The 12,503-nt window shown below is 51.1% G+C and overlaps 1 protein-coding gene across 2 annotated transcripts in view; it reads right to left on the bottom strand.

The window, feature by feature from the left end:
- Window positions 1-12,503, bottom strand: part of GCN1 (GCN1 activator of EIF2AK4) — a 56,835-nt gene that overhangs the window by 5,740 nt on the left and 38,592 nt on the right. For both annotated transcript variants that reach the window (XR_003436694.1, XM_027124574.1), the window contains exons 38-52: window positions 11,481-11,701; window positions 9,978-10,046; window positions 9,638-9,776; window positions 9,353-9,549; window positions 9,010-9,152; window positions 7,607-7,724; window positions 7,278-7,493; window positions 6,079-6,243; window positions 4,173-4,334; window positions 3,796-3,888; window positions 3,463-3,606; window positions 3,094-3,363; window positions 2,820-2,933; window positions 2,121-2,351; window positions 118-311 (exon numbers count right to left, since the gene is read on the bottom strand). Coding sequence is in view for 1 of the 2 variants with exons in the window: in XM_027124574.1 (XP_026980375.1) it covers window positions 118-311; window positions 2,121-2,351; window positions 2,820-2,933; window positions 3,094-3,363; window positions 3,463-3,606; window positions 3,796-3,888; window positions 4,173-4,334; window positions 6,079-6,243; window positions 7,278-7,493; window positions 7,607-7,724; window positions 9,010-9,152; window positions 9,353-9,549; window positions 9,638-9,776; window positions 9,978-10,046; window positions 11,481-11,701 (2,476 nt within the window). In the remaining variant the exon portion in view is untranslated. The remainder of the gene's footprint in view (window positions 1-117; window positions 312-2,120; window positions 2,352-2,819; window positions 2,934-3,093; window positions 3,364-3,462; window positions 3,607-3,795; window positions 3,889-4,172; window positions 4,335-6,078; window positions 6,244-7,277; window positions 7,494-7,606; window positions 7,725-9,009; window positions 9,153-9,352; window positions 9,550-9,637; window positions 9,777-9,977; window positions 10,047-11,480; window positions 11,702-12,503) is intronic.

Genomic DNA, 12,503 nt, shown 5'->3' with positions numbered 1-12,503 from the left:
CCCAACTTAAAACCTGGCTCTGCTTCACCTATGCTCCCGCCGCACAGGCAGGGCCCAGGCTGCTTCAGGAGCTGCCCGGCCTCCCCACGGCCACACCTCTCCCCACCAGGGCCTTACCTGACACCCGGGTCCTCCATGACCCGGATTCCGTTCAGCAACTCTGTGAAGAGAGGATCCACCTTGATATGGATGGAGATGAGCTTCCCTAGTGCATCAGCAGCCTTCAGGCGCACGCCCCGGTTAGAGTCCTGCAGGGCTTTGGTGAAAGTGGTCTGCAGCTGGGGCAGGAAGGGCTTCAGGGCAATCCCAACCTGTTTGAGAGACCCACACCCAAAAGCACAGCTGAGGTGGAGTCCAGGGCCACAGTGCACTATAGGCACAAAAACAAATGATCACAAACCACCATAAGCTGCCCTGGCTCCCACACATAGGCCAGGAATAGATGTCCTGTTAAGGCAGGGGCGCCCAGCACAGAGAGGTCACACTCAGTCTCCTCTTCTGTTTTCAGCATCCTGCGCTGCACTGGGAGGATGACACCACCAGCACCACCACCACTACCACCACTACCATCCCCCCACCAGCGCCACCAGCAGCACCACCACCAGCAGCACCAGCACCAGCACCACCACCACCACCAGCACCACCAGCAGCACCAGCACCACCACCACCACCAAGGGAGCCGTGGACTTGGCTTAGTGAAGCCCTGTCCACGTGGACAAGTGACTCGAAACCCTTGTCTCCAAATACACTAGAGCAGGCTGGGAGACGCTGTCAGTACCATGGAAGAACATTTTAGTGCAAAGACAGGGAAATGGACCAGGTGTGTAAGGGCAGGTACCATCTACTGAGCATTTAACATTCAGCCTTCAGAACAATCCTATGAAACAGCCTCAGAAGGTCATCCTTGTACACATGTGCGCCCCCTCATTAACAATCCATTCTAATCCCCGACCACACATACAAAAACAGGCACATTTGTGACAAAATACAGATGAGTCCAAGATGAAAGATTTACTTATTGCTAAATGGGAAAATCAAAGTAGCTGTTTGGAGGTTCAATGCCAATTAAAGTTTGGAGATACTGGGGTCGGGGTTTTGCAGGCAGCTGGGAGGCAGACCACAGAGTGAAGCTGGCAAACCTGCGGGGGAACCACCTGCCTATGGGTGGCACCTGGCTTGTGGCCTAAGGGACAAATTCCAGGAGGGAAGGGCTCCATTTGTATACAGAGTTTAAAAAAACAAAACAAAACACAGAAAAGAACAGCACAGAATGTAAAGATGATACTTAATTTAAAAGAAAAAAAAAAAGACTCAATTTCCTACAGAATGAGGCTGATGCCCACGATCCCATTTTTTATCTGGGAAGATGCTCCCCACACTTTTCTCCCAAAAGGAAAAAGCTACAAATCTTAAGCTTTTGTTCCCAAACCTCAAGTAAGAAATTTTTTTTTTTTAACAACAACAAATCCTGGCTGTTTATGCTTTTTTAAATCCAAAGGGCTTAATTATTACACTATAAAACATCAGAAACAGTTAATGTGTTCAATCTTTGCTTCTGACACTTTGGGCAAAAACTGAAGTTAACTGCAGTTGCTCTCAGACTCCCTTTTCATTCTCTCCTCAGATTCTTTTCACCTCATTTATGAGGTGGTCATAAAGAAGGGAAATGTTTTTGAACAAGGTTTTAATTGTATTTACATGGCCCTGGATTTTGTCCTTTGACCCATTTATAAATAATAGCAATTAACATGCACTGGTGTGTCGAGTGCTTAGAATGTGTCAGGCCTCGTGCCTGATGTTATTTTATCTGAGCCCTGTGTCACACCGCCCTTCGAGAGGCAAGCAGTCTTAGTACTCTCAAAACACAGGTGAGGAAACAGGCTCAGAGGCTGCGTAACTTTCCCAAGGTCATTCTGGCCATACAGCTACCAAGTGGCGGACCTGGAATTGACCATGTGCAGTGCGTCTTGACTCCAAAGTCTTAACTCCCTCTGCTCTGCCGATTCCCCAAGATAAGCTGTCACCCCGCCTCTACGGGACACCGCGTGCCAGCATCCTACACACAAATCCATTCTCTAAGGCCTGAATGGACTGAGAGTGTGAACTCATCAGTCACTCACCTTGGCCAGCAAAAGGCTGAGTGTCTCAAGCAGAGCCGCCTTCACGTTCCAGCTGAACCGGTCCCCCAGGATGCGAATCAGAGGGCCAGTGATGCTGACCACGGAGGGTCTCAGGGCGTCCGCTGAGGTCAGGCGGATCACCAGGCCTAAAGCTTTGGCTGCTTCCTCTTTCTGTTCTGGGCTGCCAGTCAGGACGCCCTCCCGCAACACTGGAAGGATGGAGGTTACTCCCTGACAAGAGAACCACACCTGAGAGTCAAATCTCAAAGGTTCTGGGCCCAGGTGTCTCCCACCCGAAGCAAGGGGCTCCTGTTAGCCAATCTCTCCTCAACTCCATGAGAGATCGATTCAGGCCGCCAGGGTCGCAGCCTGAGATGGTGCTGGCTGGGGAACAGTCTTGACAGTGACAAGAAGAGCAGAGTCCCAGCAGGCCTACCACACAGGGTACCTGCACTGCTGTCACTCACTCACTCTGTCTGAGGTGGCTTCCACCACTTAAACCGAAGATGATGAACGCTGTCCCCAAGGGGTCACCACAGGGAAGAAGCACGCTGCCTGTGAAGGTGCAGAATGGCACCTGGAGCAAGCACTAAGCCAGATTAACACACGGGCTGCTCCAGCGGCCCGACCTCCTGGGACCCAAGGGGAAGGCGGAGGAAGACCGCATGCCTGCCGCACCCTGCACGGGCCCTGGCTTACCTTCTTTGGAAGGCAGAACCCTGGCACGTGTTCGCCTTTGCTCTCATTCCCTATGAGCCGGATTTCTTTGTGTAGTTCCTCAATTAGTGCCAGCTGGTTGCCAGCATCCAGTTTCTGTGGGAAGCCGGGAAAAAGCAAAGAGGATGTCAGAGTTCTAGGTAAAACCCTCTCAAGGCTGTTTCAAAATTACATGGGGTGCCTTAGGAGTCTAGTCTTATAAGCGCCTGGAATTGTCCACAACCAGAAGCTGGCTGTGGGGTCCACAGCTCCTCACCTTGGTGATGGCATTCAGGGCATCCCAGCTCTCCTCCAGAACCACAGGGCTGGAGTCGTTGAAGAGGCGGATCAGGCCTGAGACCAGGCTCCGCAGGTGGCTAGTGTAGTCCACCTTTGAGCGGGAACAATAGATGTTGAGGATGATGGCAGCAGCCTGCCTCATGCCCACTTCAGGGCTGCGGGTGGCTTCCAACAGATCCTCGATGATGATCCGGTGCCCGGTGTCATCTTCTACCGAGAGGATCACAGCCTGACAGTTGGCCATCTCCTAAAACCACAGGGGATGCCTCGGCTGAGCACAGCTCCTCCAGGACAGGACAGGATGGGGCAGGGTTAGAGAGCCTGCAGGAGTGACTGTGACACTCACCAGCTGCTCAGCTGGAGTCCCCAGCTTCTCCTTCAGGGCCAACATGACCGCCGGGAGGATCACGCCAAGATGACGGGTCAGGGCGTCGCCTGCCACAGACGAAAGGAAAGCCAGCACCCGGGTATTGACAGGTGGGGTCGTCAGCTGCGGAATGATTAACAGCAACTCAATGGGTGCTGCCCTGTGCTGGCCGCGGCGCTAAGCTCTGGGAGATCCCATCCCACTACAAGAGTCACCAGCATCTGAGTTCAGAGTTGGCCTTCACGCAGGCCCGGGGAACAGTGATGTGGCTGTGGCTTCTGGGCCAGAGGGTTGCCACATGTTGGGACTTACCTTGGGCACGAGGTAGGGCAACACCACACGGCTCTTGATGGCCATCACTTGCTTCAGACCATCCAAGGCAAATTCTGACACCTCCTCATCATCCTGCAGAGGGGCAATGGGGGCAATGTTCAGAAGCCGGCTCTTGTCTCCACCTCCACTGTCTTGGACCGGCCGGCGCCAACGTCCTCCTCCAGTCTCCTCCCCTCCTCCCTCTGCACCCACATGGACTGACTGTCAAAGGAGAAACACAGAGCCAAATCCCATCCTGTGCACCCACTCCCTCTGGGGCCCACACTGCGGCTGCCTTGGCAGAATCAGCCCCCCGCGTGTTGCCTCTACAGAGATGGTAAAAGCCCGATTGGTAGGTGTGGGGCAGAGCCACTCACCAGCTGCTTCAGTAAAAACGGGAGGATGTCCTCCAGAGCCTGGTGGCCGATGGTGGAGTGCAGCTGCTCAAAGGTCTTGGCCGCCGCCTCTCTGACCTCCTCCAGCGGGTCACACAAGGCCTTCCTTGCCGTGGGCACAAGGGACTCGGAGAAATACAGCACCTGCAACGGTACAGGTGTACTGAACCCGACGTGGCAGAGGAAGAGGAAATCAGCAGGGGGGCGGTGAGGACCTCTGGCCCAGCCAGGCCACCGCTGCTCCCTGGGCTTGACTTTTTTTTTTTAATTTAGATGGTTTCTGTGGAAATGCACAAGTATGAAAAAGCAGAGAGGCTGTGTAATCTACTCCCAAGGAGCCTTCACCAGACTTAATAATTAATAGCCTGATTTTTTCCGGCAAGTTCTCCAAATACTCTGGTCTCCTACAGGAACTTCAAACTCGTTCTCATGTCAAGGACCCTAGTGATGTGGCCTCCACTCCCCAGACTCTTTTGCTCATCTTCATAGGAAACTCCGAGTCCTTCTTCAAGTCTCAACTCAAATACTTGCTCCCTGGGACTTCCCTGGTGGCACAGTGGTTAAGAATCCACCTGCCAATGCAGGGGACACGGGTTTGAGCCCTGGTCCAGGAAGATCCCACATGCTGCAGAGCAGCTAAGCCCACGTGCCACAACTACTGAGCCTGCGCTCTAGAGCCCGCGAGCCACAACTGCTGAGCCAGCATGCCACAACTACTGAAGCCCGCATGCCTAGAGCCTGTGCTCCACAACAAGAGAAGCTTCTTACTGCAGTGAGAAGCCTGTGCACCGCAACGAAGAGTAGCCCCCGCTCGACGCAACTAGAGAAAGCCCAGGCGCAGCAACAAAGACCCAGCACAACCATAAATAAATAAATAAATAAAAATAAAATAAAAATTGAAATTGAAAAAACCTTGCTTCCTTATGAAGTCTTTGCGTCTGCAACGGGGCCAATGACAGCTCTGTTTCCTCTGCAACCAATTCCACCAAAGCAACGCCCCCTATGAATCTAAGGACTGAATATGAATATGGCCACCAGCAAGGCCTCAGCCTTTGGGGCACTTACTATTTAATGAATCACAGCTCTTTTGGTGACAGAATTTACCTTTATTCTTTGAAAAATGCAAATATAAAACCCCAAATGTAATACGTATACTGATACACACAGGAGGAGAAGAATCCTGTAAATCAGATGAGGCTTTTCAGGCTGAGCAATTGGCTACGTGCTCGAATTTCTGACCCGCCACCCATTCATTGCTTTGGTGCTTTCATCCCAATCGAGAGCTCTATGCCTACTCTCAACCTACTCCCCACGTTGGGGAGGATCAATGTTTGGAGGATCAATTACCGTAGAAAAGTAGGGTCAGTGAAAAGGACTCCAACCCTCTTGAATGTAGCTGCTATGGAAACAGTCTCATTGCTGGAGACAATGCGTTTCCACCCACTGGGTACTCACTCTCATCTACTCCGCTCCCTCTGAGAACGAGCACACCCTCCTGCTCTCTGCCGCCCTCCACCACTCACACACGCGCACCTCCTTTCTCCGCTAAGTGCACCACACGTGTTAACTGAACTGATGTAGTGACACAAAAGGATTACTCTTGGAGCAACCTCAGGAGTGGTGAGGGAAAGACTATCTCCAATCTCCAAAAGCTACTCCAGGCCTCTAAATCGCTTAGGTCTTATAGCCTGTAAAACTGATGGGAAAGCTGAGAGGGAAATTCCAATGCACTGCGGCCCTGCCGGCACCCTGCTGCCAGCAATGCCCTCTGGAGCGAGGTTCGCATGTCCCTGAGGGTGAAGTGTCGCTAGTGGTGCAGTTTGTCCTGTAACCTTCCTGGCCCTCTGAGTCAGGTGCAGGACCCGCAGGGCCCTGCGGAGATACTCACGGCGTCCCGGCTGGTGGACTTCATGATCTCGCTCAGCCCAATGCACACTCCCTGCCTCTCGTCACTCTTCCGAGACCTCAGGCCTTCCTCAAGGATAGGGATGATCTCAGGTAGGATTTTCTCCCCTAACTTCCGGACGAGATCTCCCAGTGTCCTGGCTGCAATCTGTCGGCAGAGCTCAAGTCAGGACATCGACTCCCTGCAAACCCCAGGGCACCCCATGCACAACTCCAGAATGAGGGCCCTGGAACCTCCCAGACTTTATCCAAGCCAGACTTAACTTTCCCAAACGCTCTTACCCCTGGAGAGCCCCCACGGTGCTTGCAAAACATGACAAAATAAAATGATCTCTCTGCGTCACACACACCTACACAACCTAAAGCAAAAGCTGGCACCTTATATACGACCAAGAAACTCATCATGTGCTGCCCAGTCAAGGGCCGATTTCCCTGGATCAAAAACTGGGGCCTAGAAGTCACTTAACCCTCATGCTCTTGCCCAGGAAAGCGGACCCTGAATTTGGGATAAACACTTTAAGAAAAAAAACTCATCTCCTCTGAGGCCTCATGCAAACCCTTCTTCAGAGCCAAATACACATCTGCTTGCCAGGGATGGGGGTTGGGGGTGGGCCAAAGAGGACTGGCAGAAGCGATCATCAGCCCTGGTGGGCCTCTCCTCCAGCTGCACCGGCCTTCGTTCAGCCCCTGCTGTTGGCCGCATTCCCGCCCACCTCATGGCTTGTGCACATCCCATCCTGGTATCTCAAGCACTAGTCCCTTGGTCTGGAACAGTCTTTCATCACCTCCCCACCCATTAATGCTCACTCATCGTTCATCTTCAAGCATCACTTCTTCTGAGAAGGCTTCCCTGACCCCCAGCTGGTTGACCTGTTATAAGCATTAGCAGTGCCACATAGCACTTGCCATAGTTGCATTTTCCATCTGTTTTTGTGATTATTTGATTAACATTCATCTCCTCTACCAGACTGTAGCTCCACGAGGCTGCCTTTCTTCTCCACTATCTCCCCAAGTCTTGGGCCGCTGCTTAGCACATAGTAGATGATAAATATTTGTTGAATAACTAAGTAAATAAATAAATGCTCCCGTGTTAGATAGGGGACCCTAGGGACTCTCCCATCCTCTGCAGGCATCAGAGGCATCAGGGGCTGCTTGGTCAGAAGCAAGGCCTGCGAAACTTACCGTTCTCTTATCTGCACACGTGCTGGCCAGGAAACCCAACAGGAGCCCAAAGAGGGTGGGCAGGATCTCACGCAAGGTGCGGGGGGTATTGGAGACCACAATCTTCCAGACGTGCAGGGATGCTTGCCGCACAACCAGCTGGGTGTCAGAGCGGCCCATGTACAGGCCTGCTAACACCCGGTTCCGCCGATCTACCCCCAGGGCAGTGATGATTGCCTGCAACAGTGGAAAGAAGCAGAGAACACGAGGTGGTGAAGCCTCCACAGTGTGAGTGCCAGGGAGTCTCCCTACCATCAGCAGAGGGAGGAAAATCAAAATAAGGCACACACCTTGTTGGACTGGGCAGTTCCGAAGTTATCATCTTCAGAGGCAGTTTCTGTGGTCATCTTCCCTGTGACTCCTGAGATGTGGAACAGGAGATCCCCAAGGAGCTGAACAGAGCTGAACCTGAGGAGGCCAAGAACAGAGTCACACAGTCACAGGAGGCTGTCTCAGTGCACAACCAAGCCACTGGACAGAAAAGAGAATAGAAGGAAATGTACCCAAAACACTCATGGCGGTTCTCTTAGAACAGGAGAGGTCACAGACGATACTCATTTCTTTATAGTCTCCCACATATGTTCCTTCCAAGTTATCTACTAATGAACATTATTTTAATAATAAAAAAGGACATTTTTTAAAAGCAGATACAAAAATTTCTATAATAAAGTTATTAAAAAGAGAGAAGAGAGCACAGAGGGAAGTATTAACAAGAAACCAGGAATGTGGATCATCAGAACTACAGACATAAGGAGAGGCCTAGAAGGATAAACTTTTGTTTCTCTTCAAATTAAATTAGATTTATTGTTGTTGTTTTTTTGGCGGTACGCGGGCCTCTCACTGCTGTGGCCTCTCCCATTGCGGAGCACAGGCTCCGGACGCGCAGGCTCAGCGGCCATGGCTCACGGGCCCAGCCACCCCGCGGCATGTGGGATCTTCCTGGACCGGGGCACGAACCCATGTCCCCTGCATTGGCAGGCGGACTCTCAACCACTACGCCACCAGGGAAGCCCAGATTTATTGTTTTTAATGATTACAGAAATACCATATTGAAATTGAAAATTCAAACAATACAAAAAAAATATAAAGAGAGTGTAAACAATCACCCAGACTCCCAGCACCCAGGCAACCACTCTGACACTCCAGTGACACCCTTGTACACATCACTCTCCCACACACACCATGTGTGAAGTGGGCCTGCACCACATACACCGGGCCATGGCCCGCACCTTTCCATCAACAATAGGTCGAGGAGCTTTCTGTGTCAGCTGACATAGTCCTTATGCCATTCTTTGTAATGGCCAAATCAAAGTTCATGGTGTGGATGTGCGATGACTTTTGTAAACCTACCTTCAGTTTTTCAAATGATAAACAATACCGCAACAAACATCCTTCTAAATACATCTTTAAGCACTTGACTAAATATGTCCTTGCAATAAAATCCTAGAAGTAGAATTTTCAGATTAAAAAGCATTTGTATTTAAAATTTTGACACAAACTGAAGGACTGAATAGAGAAAACTTTTTAGAAGAGAATTAGAATTGAAGACACTGCTATGGGATACTGGAGTTACAAAATGGTTAAAAGTGAGGGTCTGGAAAAATTGAGAGTTTTTCGCAGCATTTTGCTTTTCATTTCTCAGTTCCCCAAACACAGAACTATGGCCACTGGCTCTTTCCGCCTGAGTTCTCACCTTATTCTCCAGAGGTCGTCAAAGAGGCCTTGCTCCAGCTGGGGCAGCAGCAGGGCTATGGCCGTCTCGGCGTACATGGAGATGACCCGCTGGCCCGCACGCAGAGCGGTATCACGCACAAACTCGTTCTCATCAGCAAGAGCCTGTGCACACAGAGGGTGGGTCAGCCAGAACTGCCTCCCCCTAGGCACCCAAACCTAAGAGGAAATGGGACTCCCTGAAGAGCAGGATGAGGACTCCTGCCACCCAGCCCCAATTGGCGGGGAGCCCTAGCTCTCTGGGAGAGCGCATGTGTCCTGCCCTCCTCAGTAATTCTATCCTCAGCATTTTCGCTGGTGCCTACTTTGAGGATACAGGGGATGATGGGTCCCACATAAGGAGTGAACTTGTCCCCGAAGGTGATGGGCAGGTAGTTGAACATCATGATATAGCCATCTCGGACGTGGGGTGCAATGTCCACTTTGCTGGCTGTAGCCACAATTTCTGGCATCAGCTTCTCCAACTTCTCCACCCCCAAGCCAGCCATGACCTCGGCCAACCCTGCAAGAAAAGGACAGAATGAGCCCATCAGATCTAAGGGTTCCCAGAGGGCACTGCCAGTCTGGCCCCTGGGCCCGCCCTGCCTCACCCTGCGCAGCGCCTGAGCGATCCACAGAGCTCTGCTCATAGGTCAGTGTCTCCATCAGCCACGGCAGCAAGTCCTCAAAGCATGACTCCCCCATGCCCTTCACCATGGCTCCAAGAGCCTTTGCAGACACCGTCCGCACCTGTCAGGTAACCAAGAGCAGGGATGGTGAGGAGATGTGGCTCAAGACCAGGTGACCATGCAGGAGCAAGGCGGGGTGCCCTAGGGTCTCCTTCCCTTTACCAGACAGACACAAATGCAGCTTATAGGGAATTCTTAGGAATCAATTTTCTGGGACTGGGCTAAAATAACGAGCTCCTGCCCCCTCTCCTCCCAGACTCACCTCAGGTACAGGATCCAAAAGAGAAGCTTTCAGACCAGGCGTCACGCTTGGCAGGTAAGGAGCCAAGTCCTGCAATAACAGAAGAGGTGGCTCAGGGGAGGCCCAATTCCGGCTTTCTCCAGCCCTGCTTCACGGTGGACCCTGACCACACCATTCTGTTGACTAGGAGCGCTCACAGGGGTGCTTGTCACTGGCAAAGAACCCCCATCACTCCCACTGGTTCCTTGAAGGCCCATGTGATTGCTCAGGGAAACCTACAAGGGACCCCAGGCCCATCCTCAAGAGGTCGAGTGAGCCCCCAGATGCAGTTCAATGCTCTTCCTCCTCCTGGGACCAAGGGCTGCCCAGACTCAGGAATCTAGGAAATTCTTTTGGCACTCCTTTCAGAATTGTATTATCATCTTTTCACTCTCTTCACCTTAAAAGGTTTATGTCTCTTGATACGGCATTCAGCTTTCAGAAACAGTTTTAAATATAGAAAATGCCTTATGTTCACTGCAGCATCATTTAAAATAGCAAAAAACCTTGGACACTATATGACCAACAATAGAATTATATAAGTTATGATATATAAACTCGTTGGAATATTACATAACTATTAAAAACTCAGTTTTATGAATAACTTGCTATAACTTAGAAATACATTTATGTTTGGAAATATCTTTTTTTTTTTTTTTTTTTTGCGGTACGCGGGCCTCTCACTGTCGTGGCCTCTCCCATTGCGGAGCACAGGCTCCGGATGCGCAGGCTCAGCGGCCATGGTTCACGGGCCCACCCGCTCCGCGGCATGTGGGATCTTCCCGGACCGGGGCACGAACCCGTGTCCCCTGCATCGGCAGGCGGACTCTCAACCACTGCGCCACCAGGGAAGCCCGGAAATATCATTTTTTTACATGTAATTTAAAAACATTAACAATAATTATTTTAGCTTTTGGAGGGCTATGGATAAAATTTTTTGGTTTTCCAACTATCCCAAATTTCCTAGGATTGACTAACTTTCCCACTTTATCTCTTGTGCCCATAGCCTCAGCAAGCAAAGCAGATCTGTGGTAGTGAGATCACACATCCAAGCCCCTAGGAGCAAGTAAACAAACAAAGTCAATCTCCCAAACTAGGCTAATTTCCTCTGAGAGGCTTACAGAAGCAAATGCTTTCAACAAGAAAACACCGCAAGCAGTCAAAGCAGCAGCCGGTTTCCCAACACTCCTGAAAGGTCATCAAAGGCAAGGCTGGACCTTTCCTCCCTGTCAATCTATAAAAGGAGCCCAGTGGGACAGGCCTCACCTGGGGTCTGAGCTAGTAAGGACTTGTATCGCTATGTTCTGGAAGATGCCCAGAGAGCCTAGATTTCTACCCTCCACCCCCAAATGGTCCATTTCTCCCCACAAATATAATCAGGGGCCAAATGCTCATAGCTCTCCTGTGTCTACTGTCAGTAGGGACTCTGTGCCCTAAACCAGCATCCATTAGTCTGTCCTGTACGAGCCCCAGATAGGCTGATACCTTCTGGTCTGTCAGGGAGTACATGTTGCCAATGATCTGGGCTGCCATCTTCCGTGTGTCCGTGGAACGGTCCTGGAAGGCTCTCTGGACAATGGGCATGATGAGGGCCAGGGACGGGGCATCAATGAAGTGGACAAACTTGGTATCCAGCAAGGTCTGCAAGCACTTCTGGGTCTTCCGAGAGGGGTCCGTCAGGGCATCCAGCAGGACTGGGGCAATGGCTGCATGTCCAAACAAGAGAGAGGCTGCTTTGTACAAGTCTATGGTGTGGCAAATCTGCTGGATCCCCAGCACTAGAGGGAGCCAAAAGAGAAGGGAGTCCAAGGTCACCCCTCCCTAGAGTCCCGCGAATCGCCAACTGAGGAAGCCAGCCTGTCTGCAAAGAGCAACTCTATTCTTGCTCCCCAAGAGGAAGCGGTGTGGGGACAGCAGCCATCACCCCTTTGCACTGCACAGTTGTGGTCTGGTGGGGCACCTGTGGGCTAGCTTCAATGGCACTGAGCTGCAGCCTCAGTGCTGGGCCTCCGTGGGAGAGCTACTTGGACAACATGGATCTTATTCTGGAAGCAGCAACCCAAAGTGGTCTTGCGAAAAAACTGTTTGGAGACACCAAAGGCCCCTGAACCAGTGGTGGGAGTGAAGCACACAATACTCAGAGCAGCTAAGCCCAGGTACAACAAGCTCTCAAAAGTTCAGCACCATCAGCCCAGCAGAAGGAATTCCAAGAGGAATACCTGGCTTATCTTTTCCACAAACCCAGGGAATTCAACAACTACAAAGACACATGCTGGTCAAGACTTTTAAGGGAATTCCCTGGCAGTCCAGTGGTTAGGACTTGGTGCTTTCACTGCCAGGACCCATGTTCAATCCCTGGTCAGGCGACTAAGATCACGCAAGCCAAGCACGCAGACCAAAAAAAACAACAACAGAAAACAACAACAACAAAAAACTAATAACTCAGTTAAAAAATGGGCAAAGGATTTGAACAGACAGTTTTCCAAAGAAGATATGCAAATGAAAAAT

This window comes from Aethalodelphis obliquidens, unplaced genomic scaffold (assembly GCF_003676395.1).
Source record: "Aethalodelphis obliquidens isolate GAN/ISIS:26980383/991018 unplaced genomic scaffold, ASM367639v1 scaffold28, whole genome shotgun sequence".
Lineage (NCBI taxonomy): Eukaryota > Metazoa > Chordata > Mammalia > Artiodactyla > Delphinidae > Aethalodelphis > Aethalodelphis obliquidens.
This window is presented reverse-complemented; position numbering and strand designations above follow the sequence as displayed.